The sequence below is a fragment of the Malania oleifera genome, chromosome 6 (genome assembly GCF_029873635.1).
Source record: "Malania oleifera isolate guangnan ecotype guangnan chromosome 6, ASM2987363v1, whole genome shotgun sequence".
In the NCBI taxonomy this organism is placed as follows: Eukaryota; Viridiplantae; Streptophyta; class Magnoliopsida; order Santalales; family Ximeniaceae; genus Malania; species Malania oleifera.
The window spans coordinates 110,866,547-110,888,563 of record NC_080422.1 but is presented as its reverse complement, the minus strand read 5'-3'; the positions used below and the strand labels follow the sequence as shown (position 1 = coordinate 110,888,563).

General features: G+C 39.2%; 1 protein-coding gene across 3 annotated transcripts in view; it reads left to right on the top strand.

The window, feature by feature from the left end:
• The window catches only part of LOC131158870 (formin-like protein 18), a 117,304-nt gene that overhangs the window by 87,880 nt on the left and 7,407 nt on the right, over nt 1–22,017 (top strand). For all 3 annotated transcript variants that reach the window (XR_009137528.1, XR_009137527.1, XM_058113796.1), the window contains exons 15-16: nt 10,275–10,343; nt 10,437–10,503. Coding sequence is in view for 1 of the 3 variants with exons in the window: in XM_058113796.1 (XP_057969779.1) it covers nt 10,275–10,343; nt 10,437–10,503 (136 nt within the window). In the remaining 2 variants the exon portion in view is untranslated. The remainder of the gene's footprint in view (nt 1–10,274; nt 10,344–10,436; nt 10,504–22,017) is intronic.

Genomic DNA, 22,017 nt, shown 5'->3' with positions numbered 1-22,017 from the left:
CAGCTGAAAGGCATGGACAACATCAATTGGAAGGAACTGGAAGCGAAAGCTGTGGCGACTATCAGGCTTTGTGTGGTTGATGACGTGATGTATCACGTCATGGATGAGGAATCACTGGTGGCAGTTTGGTTGAAACTGGAAAGTCAATATATGTCCAAGTCGTTAACAAACAAGTTTTATCTTGAAACTGTATGGTCTTTAGATGTCAGAGGGTTCAGATCTAAACCAGCACATCAATGTGTTCAATTAGATCGTCAATGATTTGAATCGAGTTGATGTGAAGTTCGAAGACGAAGACAAGTCGTTGATGTTGCTGAATTCCCTACCTACTTCTCCTACATATGAAAATTTGGTTACAACTCTAATGTGGGGAAAAGAAACTCTCGAATTGGAGAAGATCCCAAGTGCTCTTTTAGGTTTTCATCAGAGGAAGAAAGTCAACAATGAGAGTCTACAAGGTGAAGGGCTTGTGGTGAAGGGTAACCAGGAACGTGGGAGAAACAAGTTCTGGAGCGAACCGAGTAGCAATAAATATCAGTCCAATTCTAGGAAGAGGAAGGACATACGATGTTTTAAGTGTGAGAAAAAGGGGAACATAAAACAAGATTGTCCAGAGAAAAAGAAGGGGAATGCAAAAAATAAAGAGGGTTCATCAAAATCTGCGAATGTGGCGGAAGAAGGAGACTCAAAGAGCAGTGACGGGAATATGCTTTCTGTTTCATCCGGTTCAGATTGTCTCACGGATTCTTGGATACTGGATTCGGCATGCTCCTATCATATAACACCCAATAAATATTGGTTTGACACCTGCAGGTTAGTAATTTCTAGTCCTGTTTTGATGGGTAATGATGCATCATGCAAAAATTGTTGGAAAAGCGAATATCAGAATTAAAATATTTTGATGGTGTTGTTAGAACGGTGTGTGATGTTAGGCATATACCGGATTTAAGAAAGAATCTAATTTCATTGGGCACTTTAGATTGTAATGGGTTTAATTACAAGTGTGCAAGTGGAGTAATGAAGGTGAGTAAAGGTGTATTAATCGTGATGAAGGGGAAGAAATTAGCAGGAAATATCTATACACTGCTAGGTACCATAGTTGTAGGTGGAGCTGCAGCTGCGGAGTCTAAGTTAGATAGTACAGTCTTGTGGCATATGCGGTTAGGTCGTATGGGTGAGCGTGGGATGATGGAGCTTCATAAGAGGATTCTTTTGAAGGGTGTCAAAACATGCAAGCTGAATTTCTGCAGGTATTGTGTTCTTGGGAAATAGAATAAGGTGCAGTTCAAGACAGCCACACACAAGACGAAGGGAATTCTTGACTATGTTCATACAAATGTTTGGGGCCAGTAAGGGTAGCATCACGGGGAGGACATATGTATTGCATGAGTTTCTATCGATAACTACTCATGAAAGGTCTAGGTGTACTTCATGCGGCACAAGTCAAAGACATTTGCCAAGTTCAAGTTGTGGAAAGCTGAAGTAGAAAACCAAACCAGGAGGAAGATCAAATGCCTCGGATCCAACAATGGTATTGAGTACACAGATTCAAAGTTCATAGAGTTGTGCGAGCAGCATGGGATTAAGAGACACTTCACAGTACGTAAGACGCCACAACAAAATGGTGTGGCGGAAAGGATGAACAGAACAATAGCTAAAAGAGCTAGTGTCTCAGGTTGAATGCAGGGCTTGCAAAGAACTTCTGGGCAAAGGCGGTGGATATGGCATGTCTCTTGATTAACAGGTCACCAAGGGCAGCACTAGATGAGAAAGTAGCATAGGAGGTGTGGACAAGCGGCACGATAGACTACTCTGGTTTGAGAGTGTTTGGATGTCCAGCCTACGTGCATGTTTCTAGTGAGGAGAGATCGAAGTTTGATGCGAAGTCTAGACAGTGTATCTTTCTGGGGTATCAGAAAGGGGTGAAAGGTTTCAAGCTGTGGGATCTGAAGGAAAACAAGGTGGTGATCAGTAGAGATGTGGTTTTTGATAAGAAAGTCATGTTGCAGCATACTCAGGAAGAAGAGAACCAGGTGCCAGAAAACTGCAGCAGCAATGAGCATATGGTGCTAGTGGAGGTAAAGACTTATGGTACAGATGACAATGTTCATAATACAGGGAGTCCTAGCTCAGGAGATCAGTAGCATCACATAAATAGCTATAGACAAGCCCAGACGCAATATCAAGCCACCCCCTCGGTATGGTTTTGATGATCTGGTTTCTTATGCACTCATTACTAGTAGCAAGGATCCTACTACTTTTCAAGAGGCGGTATACAGTCAAAAGAAAAGTAGATGGATGGGTGCTATGCTAAAGGAGATGGAGTCTATGCATAAGAACCAGATAGGAGTTGGTGGAGCTTCCAAAGGGGAAGAGAGCGATAGGATGCAAATAGGTGTATAAAGAGAAAGAAGCAGTATCAAAGAAAGGAGGAGAAAAATTCAAAGCTTGTCTAGTAGCAAAGGGTTACTCACAGAGGAAAGGGGTTGATTATGATGAGATCTTCTCCCTTGTGGTTAGACACACTTCCATTAGGGTGGTGTTAGGATTGGTAGCGCATTTTGATATGCATTTGGAGCAAATGGATGTAAAGACAACTTTTCTCCATGGTGATTTGGAGGAGCTGATTTACATGGTACAACCAAAAGAGTTTAGTCAACATGGACAAGAACACTTGGTCTGTAAATTGAGGAAATCACTTTATGGGTTGAAGTAGTTTCCTAGGCAGTGGTACAGGCGATTTGACTCCTACATGATCTGGATTGGCTACAGGAGATGTGAGTATGATTGTTGTGTTTATGTGAAGAGCCTTGATGATGGTTCATTTATTTTTCTGTTGCTTTATGTGGATGACATGTTGATTGCTGTGAACAGTATGAGTGTGGTCAATAAGTTGAAAACTCTGTTGAGCAAAAAATTTGACATGAATGATTTAGGTGTGGCCAAGAAGATTCTTGGGATGGAGATTCGCAAGGACAGAGCTTCTAGAAGATTGTGGTTATCTCAGCGTAGTTATGCAAAACCAGTAAGTACACCATTGGCGAATCATTTTAGATTGTCTACCGCGCAGTGCCCGAAGATAGATGATGAAGTTCAAGTCATGTCAAAAGTTCCATATGCTAGTGCAATGGGGTGTTTGATGTATGCTATGGTTTGTACAAGACCGGATCTGGCACAAGTTGTTAATGCGGTGAGCAAGTTTTTATCAAATTCGATATGACGACATTGGGATGCAGTCAAGTTGATTTTTAGATACTTGAGGGGTACTACAAACTATGGCATCATGTTTGGCAAAAAACAGGGTGATCCTTCAATTGTTGGATATGTGAATGCAGACTATGCAGGGGACTTGGATGACAAGAGGTCTACCACCGGGGGGGGGGGCTATTTGTTGGAGGTCCATGCTTCAGTCTCTAGTTGCACTATCTACTACTGAATCGAAGTATATGGCAGTGGCTGAGGCTGCCAAGGAAGTTTGTAGCTTACAAGATTGGTCAAGGAGCTGGGTATTTAGCAGGGTGGAGTTTAGTTGCATTGTGATAGTCAAAGTGCCATTTATTTGGCGAAGAACCAAGTGTATCACGCAAGGACCAAGCACATAGATGTGAGGTTTCACAGGATCAAGGAATTGGTTTCTTCTAGTGAACTATTGCTTGAAAAAGTTCACACTTCTGAGAATGCAGTAGAAATGTTGACAAATCCTATTACCACGGACAAGTTCAAGCACTGCTTGGACTTGATTAACGTCTCCAGATGCTAGATGGGAGGCGTCCCAACCTATCGTCCTAGGTGGAGCAATGGGTTTATGTTTTCTTATTCTCCTAAGGGGTGTATATTCGCCAAGGTGGAGCTTATTGAAGTATATGGCTCATATTGTGTGGAACACATGTACAGAGAAAGCAAGCTGAAGAAAACAAGGAAGCTGGAGTGAAGAAAAACTATCGACGGTTTGCAGAGTACATCGACGGTTACTTCCAATAACCAATTAGGAAGAAAATCGTCAACGGTTTGATGTAGGTACATCTACGGTTTCCTCCAGTGAAGGAAAATCGTTGACGGTTTTGTTCGGCGTTGTTTTTGAAATTTGAATTGGAAAGATCAATAGGTTGGGGATATGGAGGCAAATCCTCCACGGATTGATATAGGGGTATTTGAGGGATTCACCAATACCTCTATACGTGTAGGGTTAGCATAAATACAATGTTGTAACCCTGATTTTGATAGATAGTGAATTTTAGCTGCCACTTGCTCCCGTGAACGTAGGCATTCTGCCGAACCACGTTAAATCCTTGTGTGTCTTTTATTGCTTTCATTATCTGTGTGTTTCCGTATTGTTCATTATAATTGCTACACAGCACGATCATTTCCGCATGCATTTATTGCACAACAACCCACGTCTTTGATTTGACATTTTGCTTGAGGCCACTGCTTAACATTTGCAATCTTGATCAAGTCATTGCCAGTGATGATGAAATAATCAACATAAACTACTAAACACCACAACTATCTCCGTTTTGTGGACGAAATCGAATGATTAAAGTAGCATTCAGTAAATGCAAATGCACTAAATTTGTCAAACAAGGCTCGAAGAGACTACTTAAAACCATAAATGGCCTAATGCAACTTACATACTTTACCATCCTCCCCTTGAGCAACACACCTAGGAGGTTGCTCCATGTATACATCTTGGAAGGCTTTCTTAATATCCAACTGATATAAGGGGCAATCAAAAATTATTTGCCAATGAGACCAATACGCAGATAGAATTTTGTTGAGCAATAGGGAGTCTCAAAACAATTAATACCATATGTTTGGGTGTACCCATTGGCAACCATCTGAGCCTTAAGCCATTTGATAGAGCCATCAGGAAGATATTTGATGGTGTAGACCCAACAATACCTAACCAACTCTTTATTAGGAGGAAGATCCACCAAGTCCAATGCCCCTTGAGCAATGAGGGCATTCATCTATACGTCCATTGCATGCTTCCACCCAGGGTTAGCAAGTGCTTCAACATGCGACGAAGGAATAGAAATTAAGGAAATAGACAAGGCAAAAGAACGCATAGGACTAGGAATTTGAAGAACTGAAACATAATGAGCAATAAGATAAGCAACTAAGGACGATTGAGCACATGTTTGAGTACCTTTCCAGTGAGCAACGAGGAAATCCAAGTCACATTGGGATGGATCTCCAGAACTAGAAGTCAAAGCATTGGTAGGCGGAGAGGTGCCTGCATGGTCGTAGTGACGTTTGTGCTTGCTTTCTGTCATTCATAAACCTTCAATCGTTTCTCTAGATCAGTAACTGGTGGATTTGGAAGAGGGGCAAAAGATTCTCAAGAGTGATAAGGGTAGGAACTGGAGGATCAACACAAGAGAGGGGACTATAAATTGTTGATGGAATCAAAAGATTAACTCGAGGACCTGACATTGGACAAACGGGGTATCACCTTAAAATGTCAAAGTATTGAGTGAATGGCCGAATGGTTTGGCCTTGAGTTCTGTATATTCTATATAGACTTTACAAGAATGCTAGACATGGAAAGTAAATAAGTTCTAGCATGATTCTAGCCCTATACATGTAAACTATAATCTGTCAAGACCTATACATGTAAACTAAATATATGCTAATTGTACAAAATAATGAATGGAGAAATAAGGAAATAATTGTGGGCTGAAATAAGGAAAGAAATCTTTTGTTGTTTGCTGTTCCGTTGACAGCCCCCCTCAAATTGATGTGAGTTGATCAACAAGCATCAATTTACTACTTAGGAAGCAATTTCGATGACGAGTGAGAGCCTTGGTGAAGATATTAGCAATTTGTAATTCAGTGGAAATATGTGGAAGAGTGATAACACGAGCTTCAAATGCTTCATGGATAGAGTGACAATCAACTTCAATATGCTTCGTGCGCTCATGATATACAGGATTGGCCGTGATTTGAATAACACTTGTATTATCGGCGTGTAGAGGTGTAGGATCAGTCTCAGAAAAATCTAGCTCAGCAAGCAAACCTTGAAGCCAAATAATTTCACAAGAAGCAAGAGACATTGCCCAGTATTCAGATTCCATCGATGACTTAGAAACTCTGTCTTGCTTCTTACTCTTCCAAGAGATCAATGCATCACCTAAGAACACACACCAACCAGTGATGGAGCGACGTGTATCCACACAACCTGCCCAATCAGCATCGCTATAAGCAGCAAGGCAAGTAGAATTGCCTGCAGGGAAGAATCAACCACGAGCAGAAGTGCCCTGAACATAGCATATGATCCCACGAACAGCAGCCAAATGAAGATGACGAGGAGTTTAAAGAAACTAGCTAACTTGCTGTAGAGCAAAAGAAATGTCTGGTCTAGTAATGGTGAGATAGACCAGACTACCCGCCAACTTCCGGTATAAACTGGGATCAGCAAGTAAGTCACCCTCCTCTTTGCGAAGCTGGACATTTAATTCCATGGGAGTATCAACAGAAGTAACCTCTTGAAGGCCAACCGCCACCAAGTCACTAGCATACTTATGTTGATTAAGTGGAATACCAGAGGGACTACGATTCACCTCAAGACCAAGAAATATGTGAGAGACCCAAGATCTTTCATATGAAAGGACTCTGAGAGATGAGTCATGAGTTGAGCAAGTAAAGCAGAATCGGAACTAGTAATCACAATATCATCAACATAAACCAAAAGAACAACAAATCTCATGTTTGATTTTCGAAGAAACAATGAAGTGTCATACTTGCTCTGCTTGAATGAAAATTGTAATAAAGTGGTGTGGAATTTATCAAACCAGGCCCTCGGAGCTTGTTTGAGACCATAAAGAGAGCGACGAAGCTTACACACATGTGAAGTCAGAGAGGGAAACAAGCCTGGGGGTGGCTTAATATAAATATACTCTTTAAGATCCTAGTGAAGAAAAGCATTTTTGACATCCATTTGATGTAGTGGTCAATCACTAGAAGCAGCAATAGCCAGAATTGTACAAACAATAGTCATCTTAGCCACAGGAGCAAAGGTCTCTTCATAATTGACACCATATTCTTGATTATTCCCAAGTGCAACAAGCAAGCTTTGTAATGATCTAGACTTCCATTAGATCGGACCTTGACTGAGTAAACCCATTTACAACCCAGAGGAACAATGGTGGGAGGACAAGGCTCAATGTCCTAGGTGTGATTGGCCTCTAGAGCGGCAATTTCTTCTTGCATAGCTTGTCGCCGACAAGCATGCTTGGCAGCGTGTGAGTAGGATGTGGGAATATCTAAATTGGACAATGCAGCAGTAAGAACAAAAACGTAATTGCCAGAAATGGAAGAGGGAAACCCATACCTATCCGGGGGTACAGACACTCGAGAAGAGCAACGTACCAAAGGCTCTAGAGGTGCTACAACGAACTGAATATGGAGCGTAGTAGGATCAGATATCAGATGAGCCACTATAAGAGACTGTGGGCGGGAGCGTCACGTATACACAATACCTGGTTTAAAATGAGAACTGACTTGATGAGGATCTGAGAACTGCTCCTCAAAGGAGGGGAGAATCACAGTAGAAGAGGAGGGTACAGAGGACAAAAGAAAGAAATGTTGATTTTCAAAGAAAATAACATTCCTAGAAATGCATGTACGATGTAATGTAGGATCATAGCAAACAAATCCCTTTTGACACACATTATATCCCAAGAATGCACATTAAACAGATTGAGTAGATAATTTATGTCATTCATGAAGAGGTAAATGAACAAAACATACACAACCAAAGGTACGGAGGTTGTCATAACTAGGTTTCTTAGCAAATAAGTGGAAATAGGGAGACTCCATGAGTAGGACTTGAGAAGGTAAATGATTAATCAAGTAAGTAGCAGTTTTCGGCACTCATGCTTCTGGGTACATGACGGAGAAGGGAATTTGTCCATCTAGAACACTTGAGGGCATCTTGTTAAGCTAAAAATAGGTTGTAAGAAGAGCATCAATTGAAGAGGATTTAGGAACATGCATATGAAGGAGTAGAGACCATGTTATGTCAAGTAAATGTCTATTTTTTCATTCAACTATTCCATTCTATTGAGGGGTATGTATACATGATGTTTGATGAATTGTCCCGTTGGCCAAGCAAAAAGAATGAAGCTTATTTTGAACAAATTCAAGTGCATTATCAGATTGAAACAATTGACTATCAATACCAAAATAAGTTTTTATTTCCTGGTAGAACTAAGTAAATACATTCAAAAATCCATACCTACATATCTTTTAACAAATAGATTCACATCATGCCAGAAAAATCATCCTCAAGGGACACAAAATATTGATGACCAATCAAATTCTTGACTCTACATGAACCCAAAAGATATGAATGAATAAGAGAAAACAATGATTTACTACGGGCCTCAACTTAGATTGAAAAGACGTCCTAATGTGCTTTTCCAATTGACACTCAGAACACTCAAAAGAAGAAATGGACTTGAACAAAGGAAAAACTTGTGGTTTTTGAAGAGATGGATGACACAAACGAGTGTACTACTAATTAGCAGAAACACCATTAGTATATATTGAGGAAGACTATGACAAGAATTGGACCTGCCATGACTACTTTTCAAATGGTACAGGTCATCCCTTCTCAAGCGCTCCACCAATCCTCATCTTAATCCAAAGATCCTAAACAACACAATAGTAGAATTGCCCTTCGCAAAAGATTGTGAGAAAGCTGTGAACCTAGTGAAGTTAGTTAATTCAGTTATTTAGTTGTAAAGTCAGCAGACAACTCAGCTTACAGTCAGCAGAACATTCAGCAATAAAATTTTTCAGTCAGCAAGTTGCAGCCAGTGTGATTCTTATTCAAAGTTCTGTTCAGTTTTTCAAAGTGGAATACAGCTGTCATCCATTAATAGCACAGGAGTGAGTTATTTAGTCTAAGAACTTGTCATATTCTTTGCCTTGTTTCTAGGTTTATTTAATGAGTTGTTAAGTCCCTAGAATATTAAAATTTCCTATCTACTCCCCATGTACTCTGCCCTATAAATAGTGGCCTTATCCCAGTCATTTTAAGTGGTGAAAAAATAGAAAAGAATCTCAAAAATCCAGCAAAAAGTGCTGCAGCACTGTAGCTTTTTATATATGTAATTTCTTCATCAAGTCAGAAAATTGAAGAGGCATTTTTCAGTATTTTTCTTCTCTGTTTTTTCTGTTTCTATTCTTCTGTTCCAACAAAGACTTATTAGTCCAAGCTGGTTTCCCGAGGAGATCCCAACAGAGATCAATAGTTTGCTTTTCCTTGCCACAATGTGTGCACTTGTGAGAATTGCCACAACAAACTCCTTGTCGTAATACACTACCACTTCCATGACCACAATCCAAACCTCATCCTTGTCCTCGTCCTTCAAAACTTCCCCTACTGTGGTTAGAGGCATTATCCATTGCTGACTTATTCCGTGAAGGAGCTTGAGAAGTCAGGCAGCACACATTAGCACTAACAGTGCTTTCAAAACTTCAAACAACCTGAACTCACAACAATTCAAACCACCCAATATCCAGAACTTCAATAAGCAGCTATGACTACAGAATGGAGATTACAATATTAATATCCTAGGAGAAATTACTTGCGCACGAAAAACAGTGCAGACCATAGCAAAGTACTGCTGGCATTTAATAAACAACCTGGCAGCAGCTCTGGGCATTATGGTTGGCAGCAACTGGAAACGAATGCAGAAAAGAACAGGAAATAAATATTTGAGTGCCAATGAAAGCAACCAGCGATCGGTACAGGAGTGCAAAAACCTCATCTAGTTGCACTATGAACTAAAAGAATTGACAATGAAAGAAATTGCTGGTGTTAACCTGATTGATTGGTTATGTGCACCATGCATTGAGAGACTTTAATCGCGCAGATAAAAGGATATTGGTGAATTTCTGATTCTATTATCAGAGAGGTTAAAGATTGACTTGGTTGAAACTAGTCAGAGATAATGGTATGGGTTGCATATTTAAGGTGGAGTGATTAATCACTATTAGAGAAATATCGGGACGGATATCACCAAATTGTCATGATAAGCTCAGGATGATGGCTATAACAATGGCAGTGATTTTTCAGATTAGTGTAACAGCTTTTTCCAGATAAACATAAGTAGCAATTTTTAAAAAAATTGAAGAAATATGTTAAGAGAGAACAAAAAAATGCTAAAAGAAATAACAGTGGCAATGTAAAATAATTTATATTTTCTCTTTTTCCCACTCTTTTGCATCTCTTCAGCTGTAAAGCTTATAGTTTCTCCACTTTTCAGGCTTTAAAGGAATTTCTTCGATTTGCTGAAGCAGAAGTGAGGTCTTTGGCTTCACTTTATTCTGGTGTGGTAAGTCTAAATGGCATCCTGTCCCCCATATCATTGCTTTCCAAATGGCATTATTCCTTACCTAACAATCCTTGGGACTTGGATATTTTACAGGGAAGAAACGTTGATGCATTGATTCTTTATTTTGGTGAAGATCCATCTCGCTGCACATTTGAACAAGGTGGTTGTCAGTTGTGATTAGTTTCAAATGTTGTTAATAATAATATGATGTTCTATTATGTTGCTTATCTAATTATGAATGAATCTAGGATGAAAGAGAAGGAAAATTTGATGTGCCTAAAAGTATATTTAATTCATGTAATGAAATATTAATAATTAAAACTGGGTTTACCTGTTCCTGTGTGTGTGTATGCTTATGTTGTGTGGTTGCATTGTCATACTTTTTGTTTGTTTGCCCTTTCATTTTATGAGGTTACTAAAATTATGAATCTGAAACATTGGATGTCAAGTATTTTTTGTAGCTTAAATGATTTTTTATCTTCCTCCAACTATCTTTACATTGGGAGTGAAATGACTGAAGTTTAAGCTGTTTTTGTAGCTGTAGAATCAAACAACATGAATTTCAGGACTGAAAAGATGACAGCCTGAGTGAGGAATGGTTCCATATAAGTATTATAGACATTGTCACTGCTATTGGCATTCCGCATGGATGTGAGCTGTCCAATATAGAAACCTTCAGAAAACCTAAAAAAATTTGATGTGATATGGACACTAAAATCGGTGTAATTGTTGCATACAGTGAAAGATGAGATGAAGTGCGTTAGAGTAATTGTGTTGCCCATCAGTTTCTATCACTTCATTGTTTATTATTCTTTTCTCCTAGGGCTTTGCCACAATGGTATTATATCTGATAATGGAAACTAAATGTTAATTCTCCAGTATACATGTGGTGTTGATGCTGATGGATGAGGATTATTCAAAATCATGGCTAATCTATAAATAAGTAGAACGCTTGATAAGCTAAGGATCCTTTGTTGCCGTCAATGTAATAGTAGTAAAGGGTTGCATCATTGATTGGGTTTTATATAAAATATTTTACAAGAGGCAACAGTTCCACTTTCTTCTATATGGAGTGTATATAACTAAGGTGATGTAGCTGATGCTAAAGAGTAGACGAACAGGCAAAGCTGCCCAACTCATTTAGGAAACCAAAAGTAGGGTTGGTTGTTGGCCCGCATTCTAGTTAAATTCATAAGAGAATCATGTAAAGAATATTTATCTACTGATTCTAAATTCAAATGGCCCAAATGGGCCAAAAGAGCCATCATATTTTGTGAACCCTAGTATAAGTTTTTTTTTTTATCATTTAGAGAGATTTCATTCCCCACTTAGTGGGACTAAGGCTTGGTTTTGTTGTTGTTGTTGTTGTAGAGAGATTTCATTAACTACCAAGTAGATTCCACCCAATCTACAAGCAAAGAAAAGAGAAACAAAGTAAAAGTTGAACCAACTGTGTGATATGGTATCCTATAAGTTAAGAATTATGTGTGTCCAGCATGTGCAGCCCACTAAACCAACTTGTAAGAGTTGTAAACCATCTATGTTTGAGGATTGCGGGAGAAGTAGTTGTTCCTTCAAAAGCTCTAGCATTTTCTCTCTCCACACTACCCAAAAATTGGGAGTTGGATCAATGACAAGGTTTCTTTTCTTTCCTTTCCCTCTTCGTAGGTTACTAGGTATACCCTTGCCCAGATTTTCTTTCACACAGTTTCAGAAGTGACCCAGTGCTGTGCTGTTAAGAGCAGTAGCTTGATTCCAAAAAAGTGATCCAAGGGGCAGTGGAGCAGGAAATGCTCTCCAGTTCCATCATATTCTTTGCATAGAAAGCATCTGTCGGCCACTGTGAAACCCTTTTTCTGAAGGCTAGTAAGAATAAGGATCTTCCACCAAATTGCTTCCTAAGCACCAAAAGCAAATTAAAAAAAAAAAAAAAACCTTTGGTTACCATAGGAGCATTCCAAATTGCTTTCCAGGGGAAATTAAGCCTGCTTTAGAGGATTTGTCCAGCTGCTTGTAGGAGGAACTGACCATGAAGCAGCCATTTTTGTTGAGCTTCCATGAAGGTCAATTTGGATTGGTTCAATTGGGAACATTTCTAAATAAGCAGCCATAGAAATCAACAAAAGAGTCAAACCTGCAAAAGGACTCCCCAAATGCTTGTAAGTGGTATCAAATCCAATGTTTCATGACTAGGCAAGCCATGACATAAGTTAGGATGTAAGAGCTAATTCTCACGTCCTGCTACCAATTGGAGGATTAGTGTGTGATCAAGGCCAATAAGGATTGCGAGGATAGGTAGATGGTTCTAAATAGGGTTAAGATGTGCGGGGTGAAATTGACTCAAAAAGAGAAAGTGGAATGTGATATAAGGCACTTAAGGCGCAAGAGTAAGATTCACTTGTGCCATTTTTGGAGAACTAGGTTTGCTTCTAAGAGAGAAATGGCTTCCACTCCTGAGAGTTATCCAACATTGAAAAAAAGGGTGAAGGAGTGGCTTATAAACGGCTTAATCTTTGGGTCAAACATTTAATAATGACCTTTTACGGTAAAAAAACATTGTGGCAATAGTAATACTGGCCACAATGTTTTCTTCCGATGTTTGTGCTTATCAATGTTTTGAAAAGCTCAATAAGGCTTGCCTCGGGACAAGGCATGCTTCAAACGCCTTGAGGTTTAATCTAAAATACCAAATTGTGAAAAGGCCTGTTAAATAATTAAGTAAATTGGAAGACCTAAAGTCCTAAACTCAATGATAGGTCTCTCCCTCTATTTATAATATATGTCAAGTACAATTGAAATTACCATAGTACCCTTACTAACTTACACTTATTACAAACCAAACCCTAACAATTAATAATAATGCTAAATGACTAAATAACCGTTAACACTCCTCCTCAAGTTGGAGCATATAATATCATATGCTCCTAGCTTGTTACAAATGAATTTCACACGAGCACCTCTCAAGGCTTTAGTGAACAAATCAGCAAGCTGAAACTTGGATTTCACATGAATGGTTGTAATGAGCTTCTATACAAGTTTCTCTTGAATAAAATGGCGATCAACTTTAATGTGCTTTGTCCACTCATGGAAGACAAGGTCGGAGGCAATATGAATAGCAGCTCGATTATCACACACCAACTCCATAAGCTGAGAATGTAGAAAACCTAATTCTTTCAACATGTTATTTAGCCAAACAAGATCATATGTAGTGTGTATTCTGACTTGGCATTCGAACAAGTCACCACAGTTTGTTTCTTACTTTTCGAAGACACCAAATTACCACCGACAAAGATACAATACCCGATTGTGGATCTTCGGCCGGAAGGTGACCCGACGTAATCTGCATCTGTATATCCCTGAATATGAGTGTGGCCTTGATCCTAATATAAAATACCTTTCCCTGGTGCACCTTTGAGATACCTCAAAATGCGAATTACTATATCCCGATGACTTGTTCTCAGGGAATCGAGAAACTAACTCACAACACTTGTTGCGAAGGATATATCTGCTTGGGTTACTATGAGATAATTCAACTTTCCAACAAGTCTTCTATACCGACCTAGGTTAGGCAACAAATCACCCATATCTAGCTCTAACTTACTATTGGGATCCATGGGTGTATCAACTCCTATACGAGATCTCAATAATTCTATACCCAAGAAGTACTTAAATGATCCCAAGTCTTTGGTCTAAAACTTACTCTGTAGGAAAAGCTTTAGGTCTTGGATGTCTCAATCATTATCACCAGTGATCACAATGTCATCCACATACACAATAAGCAAAATCCTGCTAGATGGAGTATGATAATAAAAAATAGAGTCATCTAATGCACACCAATGAAGGTCAAACTTAAGTACTACAACACTAAAATGGCCAAATCGTGCCCTTGAAAATTGTTTTAATTCATACAATGATTTCTTAAGTCGACATACTGAGCCTAACTTCCCCCCCCCCCCCCCGAGCGACAAACCCAGGTGGGTGCTCCATATATACGTCCTCATGAAAATCACCATGTAGGAAAGCATTCTTCACATCTAACTGGTGTAGAGGCTAATGACAAGTAGTGGCTAAAGAAATGAACAAACATACTGAGGCAAGTGTAGCAACCAGAGAGAATGTGTCTAAATAATCCAAACCATACACCTGAGAATACCCCTTAGCAACAAGGCAGGACTTCAAATGAGCCACAGAACCATCAGGATTGGCTTTCACAGTGTACACCCAACGACAACCAACCACGGACTTATCAAGAGGAAGAGGTACCAAATCCCAAGTATTATTATCATGTAGTGCACGCATCTCTTCAACCATCGCTATCCTCTGCCCAAAATGGGATAGGACTTCAGAAATAGATTTTAGAAAAGCAATAGAATACAATGTACTAACAAAACAGTAATAATAGGGTGACACTGAACAAAATTAGAGATTGGATCTTGGGTACAAGTGCATTTACCTTTTCGAACAGCTATAGGAGGATCAACATTATAGGAAATAAGATCATCCGACAAAGGAACTAGAGGCACAGTAGTAGAAGTTAAAGGAGGCACTTCCCCCTTGAGTCGTCGTGTGTATACCTGCAAATTGGGATGATCCAAGCAACAGGATGGACTCAAACTGGATGAAGTTGTAGGAGGATTGGGCATAGATACTACGTTTGGATCTAAAAGGCAAGGCAGAGGAAGAGACTCATTAAGGTCAATAGAACTCAAGGAATCAGAGTAATATGGTGTAGACTCAAAAAGGTGACATTGGCAAAGACAAAAAATTGATGTAAAGTAGGTCTATAAAATCGATATCCTTTTTTAGTATAGGAATAACCCAAAAAGATACATTTGATAGCACAAGGATCCAACTTATCCATTTCTATAGATAACTAATGGACAAAGGACACACAACCGAATGTACGAGGAGGAAGGGAGTACAAAGGATTCTTAGGGAAGATAACTGAATATGGGATTTTGCCGCCAAGGACAAAGGATGGCATTTTATTGATGAGGGAACAAGCTGTGAGCGCAGCATCACTCCAAAAAACTTTGGGAGTATTCATTAAATACAATAGGGTACGAGTGACTTCAAGAATATGTCTGTTTTTCTGCTCGACAACCCTATTTTGCTGTGGTGGGCACAAGAGGACTAATGGATTATATACTAGATCTAGTCATATAAGTACTGAATTGGGTACTGGAGTACTCCTTAGCATTATCACTACAAAGTATCCTAGCTAGCATATCAAATTGAGTTCGTATTTGGGAACAAAAGGCACAAAAGATATCAAACAACTCAAAACAATCTTTCATTAAGTATAACCAAGTCATCCTATCATCAACAAAAGTAACAAAGTACCGAAACGGCGAAACCTCAACTTTGATATGACACGACTAGGACCCCAAATATCATAATGGACTTGCATGGAAGGACTAACCACTCGTTTTTCGACTCGGGAAGCAAAGCGAACACGATGATGCTTGCCCAATTGACAAGACTCACACTCAAGATTAGACACATAACTCAATGTAGGAACTAGCTGTTTCAACTTGTCCAAGGACGGATGACCAAGGCAAAAATGGATTTGAAGTGGTGTAGCTACGACTGTGGAGACAATGGGTGGAGAAGGCGACTCAAAGTAGTGAAGTCCACAAGCCTCATGTCCTGTGCCAATTGGAGAAGTGAACCACTGAAACTACCATGGAGAAAACACCAACTAACTTATATAACACTGCTATAGCCTCACAAAAAACAGCTTATAAGCATTGTCACTGCTCCAAGAAAGTCACCAATGACTGTTACTAACACCGAACAACAACTAATGAATTACCACGAGGGCATGGTTAAACATAGATTGGATCTTTGAGCAAAACACGTCCAACAGCTTTATATTTTTTATATATGGAAGGAATTAGATCATTGAATCAAAAAACACAGCAAATTCCCATGTTTCACACCCAATAAACTCAATAATCATTGATAAACTTCTTCACAAAGCATGAAACAACCATTCCTTCAGTGCTGCACTTGAGCAATTGATAAAGTGAGATCTTTGGGAAAAAAAAAAAAATTCATGAAAATCTGCAAAAACATGTTAATAGAGAGATTGGATCACTGCTGGATCATTTGAAGTCAAGACCATGCCTAAAAGTGGCTTCACGCACAGGCGCATGGGGTTGGCCCTGTCAGCCTTCGCCCAGCGTGCGAGGGCGTGTGGGACACTGCCTGGAGGTGGGATTTCAGTTGGGGGCAGATCAGCAGTGTCTGTGGGTGACTATGGTGTTGGTTTCAACAAATCTATAGTGGATTTGATGTTCTCGAACTGGCAGTGTCCCCCAGAAAATTCCAGTGACTGCTCTGAATTTCTGCTGCTGCTGGCTGTTTTCTAGGGTTATAGTATTGCTGAAAAATATTCTATGATGATAGACATGCAGTGGATTTGGGGTTTCAGTCTTTGGTTTGATGGTGGTGGTAACACTTAAGATTTAGGTTTCAGAATCATGTTCTGATACCATGTTAGATTATCATTTCACCTAAAAGCTTAAGCTATTAGGTAGTGGGCCAACAATGTATATCAAGCTTTAACATAACACTTTGCCTAAAAGCTTAAGCTATTAGGTTGTGGGCCAACAATGTATGTCAAGCTTTAACACTCCCCCACACGTGCAGCCTGATAGAACGTGGAGAGAGAAGACACAATAATATCACCCATTATAGGGAATACAATAATTTTTTAAATACCACACAATAAATGTGGGCAATAGGACGAGAACCCAGGATCTCTTGGTAACCAGCTCTGATACCATGTTGAATACACAAACCAAACTCTACAATTAATAATGTTAAATGACTAAATAACCATTAATAAGGCCAATGCATACACACTAAGGCTTACTCATTTGTACCAAAGGTGTTTGTTGTACATTTTTTGTTAAGGCTTACACACTTGGGGAGTGTGAATCTCAAGTTATATTTTGGTAGCAAATTTTAAGTGCATGCTTACTAGGGCTACAAACGAGCCAAGCCGAGCCGAGCCAAGCTTCATCATGCTCAGGCTTGGCTCAGCAGAGCCAGAGCTTGGCTCCGGTTGAGCTTGGCTTGGTTCCAACTCAAAAAGTTGGGCTCAAGCTTAGCTCAAGATTAAAAATATTGGCTTGGGCTCAGCTCGAGATTAAAAATATTTGCTCGGGCTTAGTTCATTTGCAAGCTAGACTTCGGGCTCAGGTTCAGATTGAAATTTTATAAAGGACCTAATAACAACAATTTCATCCACCTATTGTTTGGGTCAAAATTTGTGCCTTTCTCCTTAGGCAATTGGGCCAGTATTGGATTTTTGAGATTGGGCCAACTTAACAAACCTATTAACAAGCTCATTACCGAGCTCCGTAACGAGCCTAATAAACGAACCCATTTGAGCCAGCTATCAAGCTGCTCACAAGCTGAAACGAGCCAAGTTTGGCTGTGCTTACGCTCAGTTCGTTTATAAACCAAGCTCAAAATTAGGCTTAGGACTCGCTCATTTAGATAATAAACGAGCCCGAACAAGCCCTAACTAAGTCAAGCTCCCGAGCCACTCATGAGCGGCTTGGTTTGTTTCCAGCCCTAGCTTACAAGAAAGGAATGCCATAATATGAGTTGATTTCTAAAACTGCTAATGCCAACCTCTCTAGAATAATTTGGACCTTAGTGCTGCATCTTATATCTTGAAAATAATTTGAACTTTGTAATGTCATAGCTATCTCTTGGCATGATTTACTTAATGAACTCAAATTAGTATTTTCTGGATGGTCAACAAGCAGTTTACAAATTATATTTGATTTTCCGTACATTTTATTTGTAATTTTATTAATTTTTTCTTTATTTTTACAAATATATGTATTTGCACATTTTTTTCTAAAAATGAAATTCTCAAAAAGGCTTACACCTCAGCACCTTAAGGTTTACGCCTTGCCTCTCAGGGTTTAAAATGCCTCGACTTGCACCTTTGCCTTTTAAAGCACTGGTGCTTATTCCACCATTCTTCTTTTTCACAAGCTCATAGTTGCTTATGCCACCCTTAACAATTTTTTCCTTCCCATGAAGACCCAAAAAAAAAAATGAAAGGAAAGAAAAAACCTCTATGATGGGTTTTCAGAAAAGGAGACACTATGTTGGAACAGAAGAATAGAAACAGAAAAAATAGAGAAGAAAAATACTGAAAAATGCCTCATTAGGTTACTAACTTGATGAAGAAATTACATATATAAAAAGCTACAGTGCTGCAGCACTTTTTTCTGGATTTTTGAGATTCTTTTCTATTTTTTCACTACTTAAAATGACTGGGATAAGGCCACTATTTATAGGGCAGAGTACATGGGGAATAGATAGGAAATTTTAATTTTCTAGGGACTTAACAACTCATTAAATAAACCTAGAAACAAGGCAAAGAATATGACAAGTTCCTAGACTAAATAACTCACTCCTGTGCTATAAATGAATGACAGCTGTATTCCACTTTGAAAAATTGAACAGAACTTGGAATAAGAATCACACTGGCTGCAACTTGCTAACTGAATAATTTTATTGCTGAATGTTCTGCTGACTGTACGCTGAGTTGTCTGCTGACTTTTCAACTAAATAACTGAATTAACTAACTTCAGGAGGTTCACGGCTTTCTCACAAATTCCCCTCTAAAGCCATGAGTCCTAACATGTCTCTGAACTTCAAAAACTTCTCAGAAGTAATAGGTTTTGTGAGCATGTCTGCTAGTTGTTCATTAGTGCTGATGAATTCTAGCTGAATTTCTTCCTTCTGCACAAGGTCACAAATAAAGTGATGTCTGACCTCAATATGCTTTGTCCTCGCATGAAAAACTGGGTTCTTAGTTAGAGCTATTGCTGACATATTATCACAATAAATGGTTGTAGGACCCTCTTGCTTCAGCCGTAAATCACTAAGTAATTTCCTCAGCCAAACTGCTTCACAAGCAGCCTCTGTTGCTGAAATATATTCTGCTTCTGCAGATGACAAGGCAACAGTGTTTTGCTTTCTTGAACACCATGGAATGGTGCCATTTCCAAGGCAGAAAACATATGCCGATGTGCTTTTTCAATCATCAATTGATCCAACCCAATCATTGTCAGTGAAACTGGTCAAAACAAACTCAGAATCTTTGTTGTACTTCAGTTCAAGTTTTAGTGTGCCTTTAAGGTATCTTAATACCCTTTTTGCTGTTGCATAATGAAGTACACTTGGGCTGTGCATGAACCTAGACAACATACTAACAGCTTGTGTAATATCAGGCCTAGTATGAGTCAAGTAAATAAGGGATCCAACTAACTCCTATACTGATTTTCGTCGAATTTCTTAGCTCCTTCATCAGAATTTAATTTTTCATTTAGAGCCATGGAGTACTTACAGCCTTACTGTCCTTCATATGAAATTTCTTCAAGATATCAGCTGCATACTTTTCTTGGGGAATGAAAATTTCCCTTCTTCCTTGCTTAACTTGCATCCCGAGGAAGTACTTCATGATCCCTAAGTGGTTTCAAGCTCGTGGAGCTTGTTTGAGGCCATACAAAGCCTTGTTCCGTTTGTACACCTTTTCTTCTTTGCCCTTCACTTCATATCCACATGGCTACTCAACATAAACTTCCTCATTCAGTTCTCCGTTGAGAAACGCAGATTTAACATCCATTTGATACACATTTGACCCCAATTTGGAAGCTATTGCAAGTACAAGCCGAATTGTCTCAATTCTTGCAATCGGTGCAAAGGTCTCGTTGAAATCAACTCTAAGTTGTTGAGAATAACCTTTGGCAACCAATATGGCCTTGTACTTTTGAATGGAACCATCCTTGTTGTACTTGGTTTTGTAAACCCACGTGAGACCAATAATGTCTTTGCCTTCAGGAGGATCCACAAGCTTCCATGTGTTGTTCTTTTCAATCACCTTCAACTCTTCTTCCATGGCCTTTTTCCATTTTTTATCCTTCACTGCATCTTCAAAATTCCGTGACTCACAAGAGAAAAGAGCAAATTCTGAATTTTCATTAGAAAAATAGCTTCTAAAATCACCATACCTCTCTGGAGGTCTTCTAACTCTTTCAAATTTTCTTAGGACAGGTGAAGAAGATGAAGTTTCTTCATTTTCTGAATTTTCAGATTTTGAACTAAGGTTCCCAAGTGCAATTTCAGCTTCTAAAATTGCTGGATTCTGAGATTCAATTACTGATTTAGGTCTTATTGCTTCAACTGGTACAAAATCTGGAATATTTGTTAAGTTCTGGCCGCTAGAAGTCCACTGCCATACTCCCCTTTCATCAAAGATGACATCTCTTGCCACTGTCAGCTTGTGATTAACAGGATTCAGCAGCTGGTAGCCCTTTGATTCATCGTTGTACCCAATAAACAGAAGCTTTTCTCTCTTTTGATCAAACTTGTCCTTATTAGGAGCTTTGTTGGGTGAGTAGGCTAGACAATCAAACACTTTTAGATGGATAACATCTGGTTTTCTCCCACTCCAAGCCTCATAGGGAGTTCTATTCTTCACTGATTTTGTTGGTGACCTGTTTAGGATATAAGCAGTGGTATGTACAGCTTTAGCCCAAAGAGAATTAGGAAGTCCTTTACCTTTTAACATGCTCCAAGCCATTTCAACAATGGTCTGGTTCTTTCTTTCAGCAACTTCGTTCTGCTAAGGGCTTCTACTCACTGTTAGTTGCCTTCGAATGCCTTCCTTCTTGCAATAATTCATGAACGGGTGATATATGAATTCACCTCCATGATCAGTTCTTAAGGTCTTCATTTTCGGCCCACTTTAAGGAGGGCTTTGAACTCTAGAAATATTGAGAAGGCATTTGATTTTTTCTGAATAAAATACAACCATATCATTCTAGTAAAATCATCAACAAAAAGGATGAAATACCTTTGTTTCCAAGAGATGGTGTTCTTGTGGGACCAAAAATATCCACATGAACAAGGTCCAAAGGAGCTTTGGCCCTCCAAGAAGTTTTGGGGAAAGGAAGGTGGTGCATCTTCCCGTAAATATAGTCTTCACAAACTCCTTCAATTTGATTTATTTGGGGAAGACCACGAACCATATCCTTTTGCTTGAGAAGCTGCAGTCCCTTGTGATTTAAATGCCCATATATGAGATGCCATAGTTGAGATTCATCTGAAATTTCATTCTTCAAAGCCACTGGACTTGTGTAGTTGAGGGAGAGTGAAAAAACCTTGTTTCGAGTCATCTCAACTTTACCCATCTGTGAGTTCTTCTTCTTGTCTATGATTCTGCATTCATTTCCTTCGAAATGGACTTGATATCCTTTTTGAATTAACTGCCCCACACTTAAGAGATTGTGAGCAAGACTTGGGACATAAAGAACATCATGGATGAATTTTTGCTCACCTGATATGGACTGCACTGCTATTACACTTTTTCCTTCAACTTTTACAAATTTTCCATCACCAAGAATAATGGAATTTGAAGCATTTTTCATCAATTTTAACAAATAACTCACAGTTACCTGTCATATGATTGCTACAGCCACTGTCACAGTACCAAACCTTGTCGACGTTGCTCTCAACATTGAGACAAGTGAGAAACACTTGCTCTTAATCATTTTCCTTGCTGAAATTTGCTTCTAAACTTTCATTCTTCTTATGCCAACAATCCCGGTCTAAATGGTTTGGAATGCGGCACCTGTTA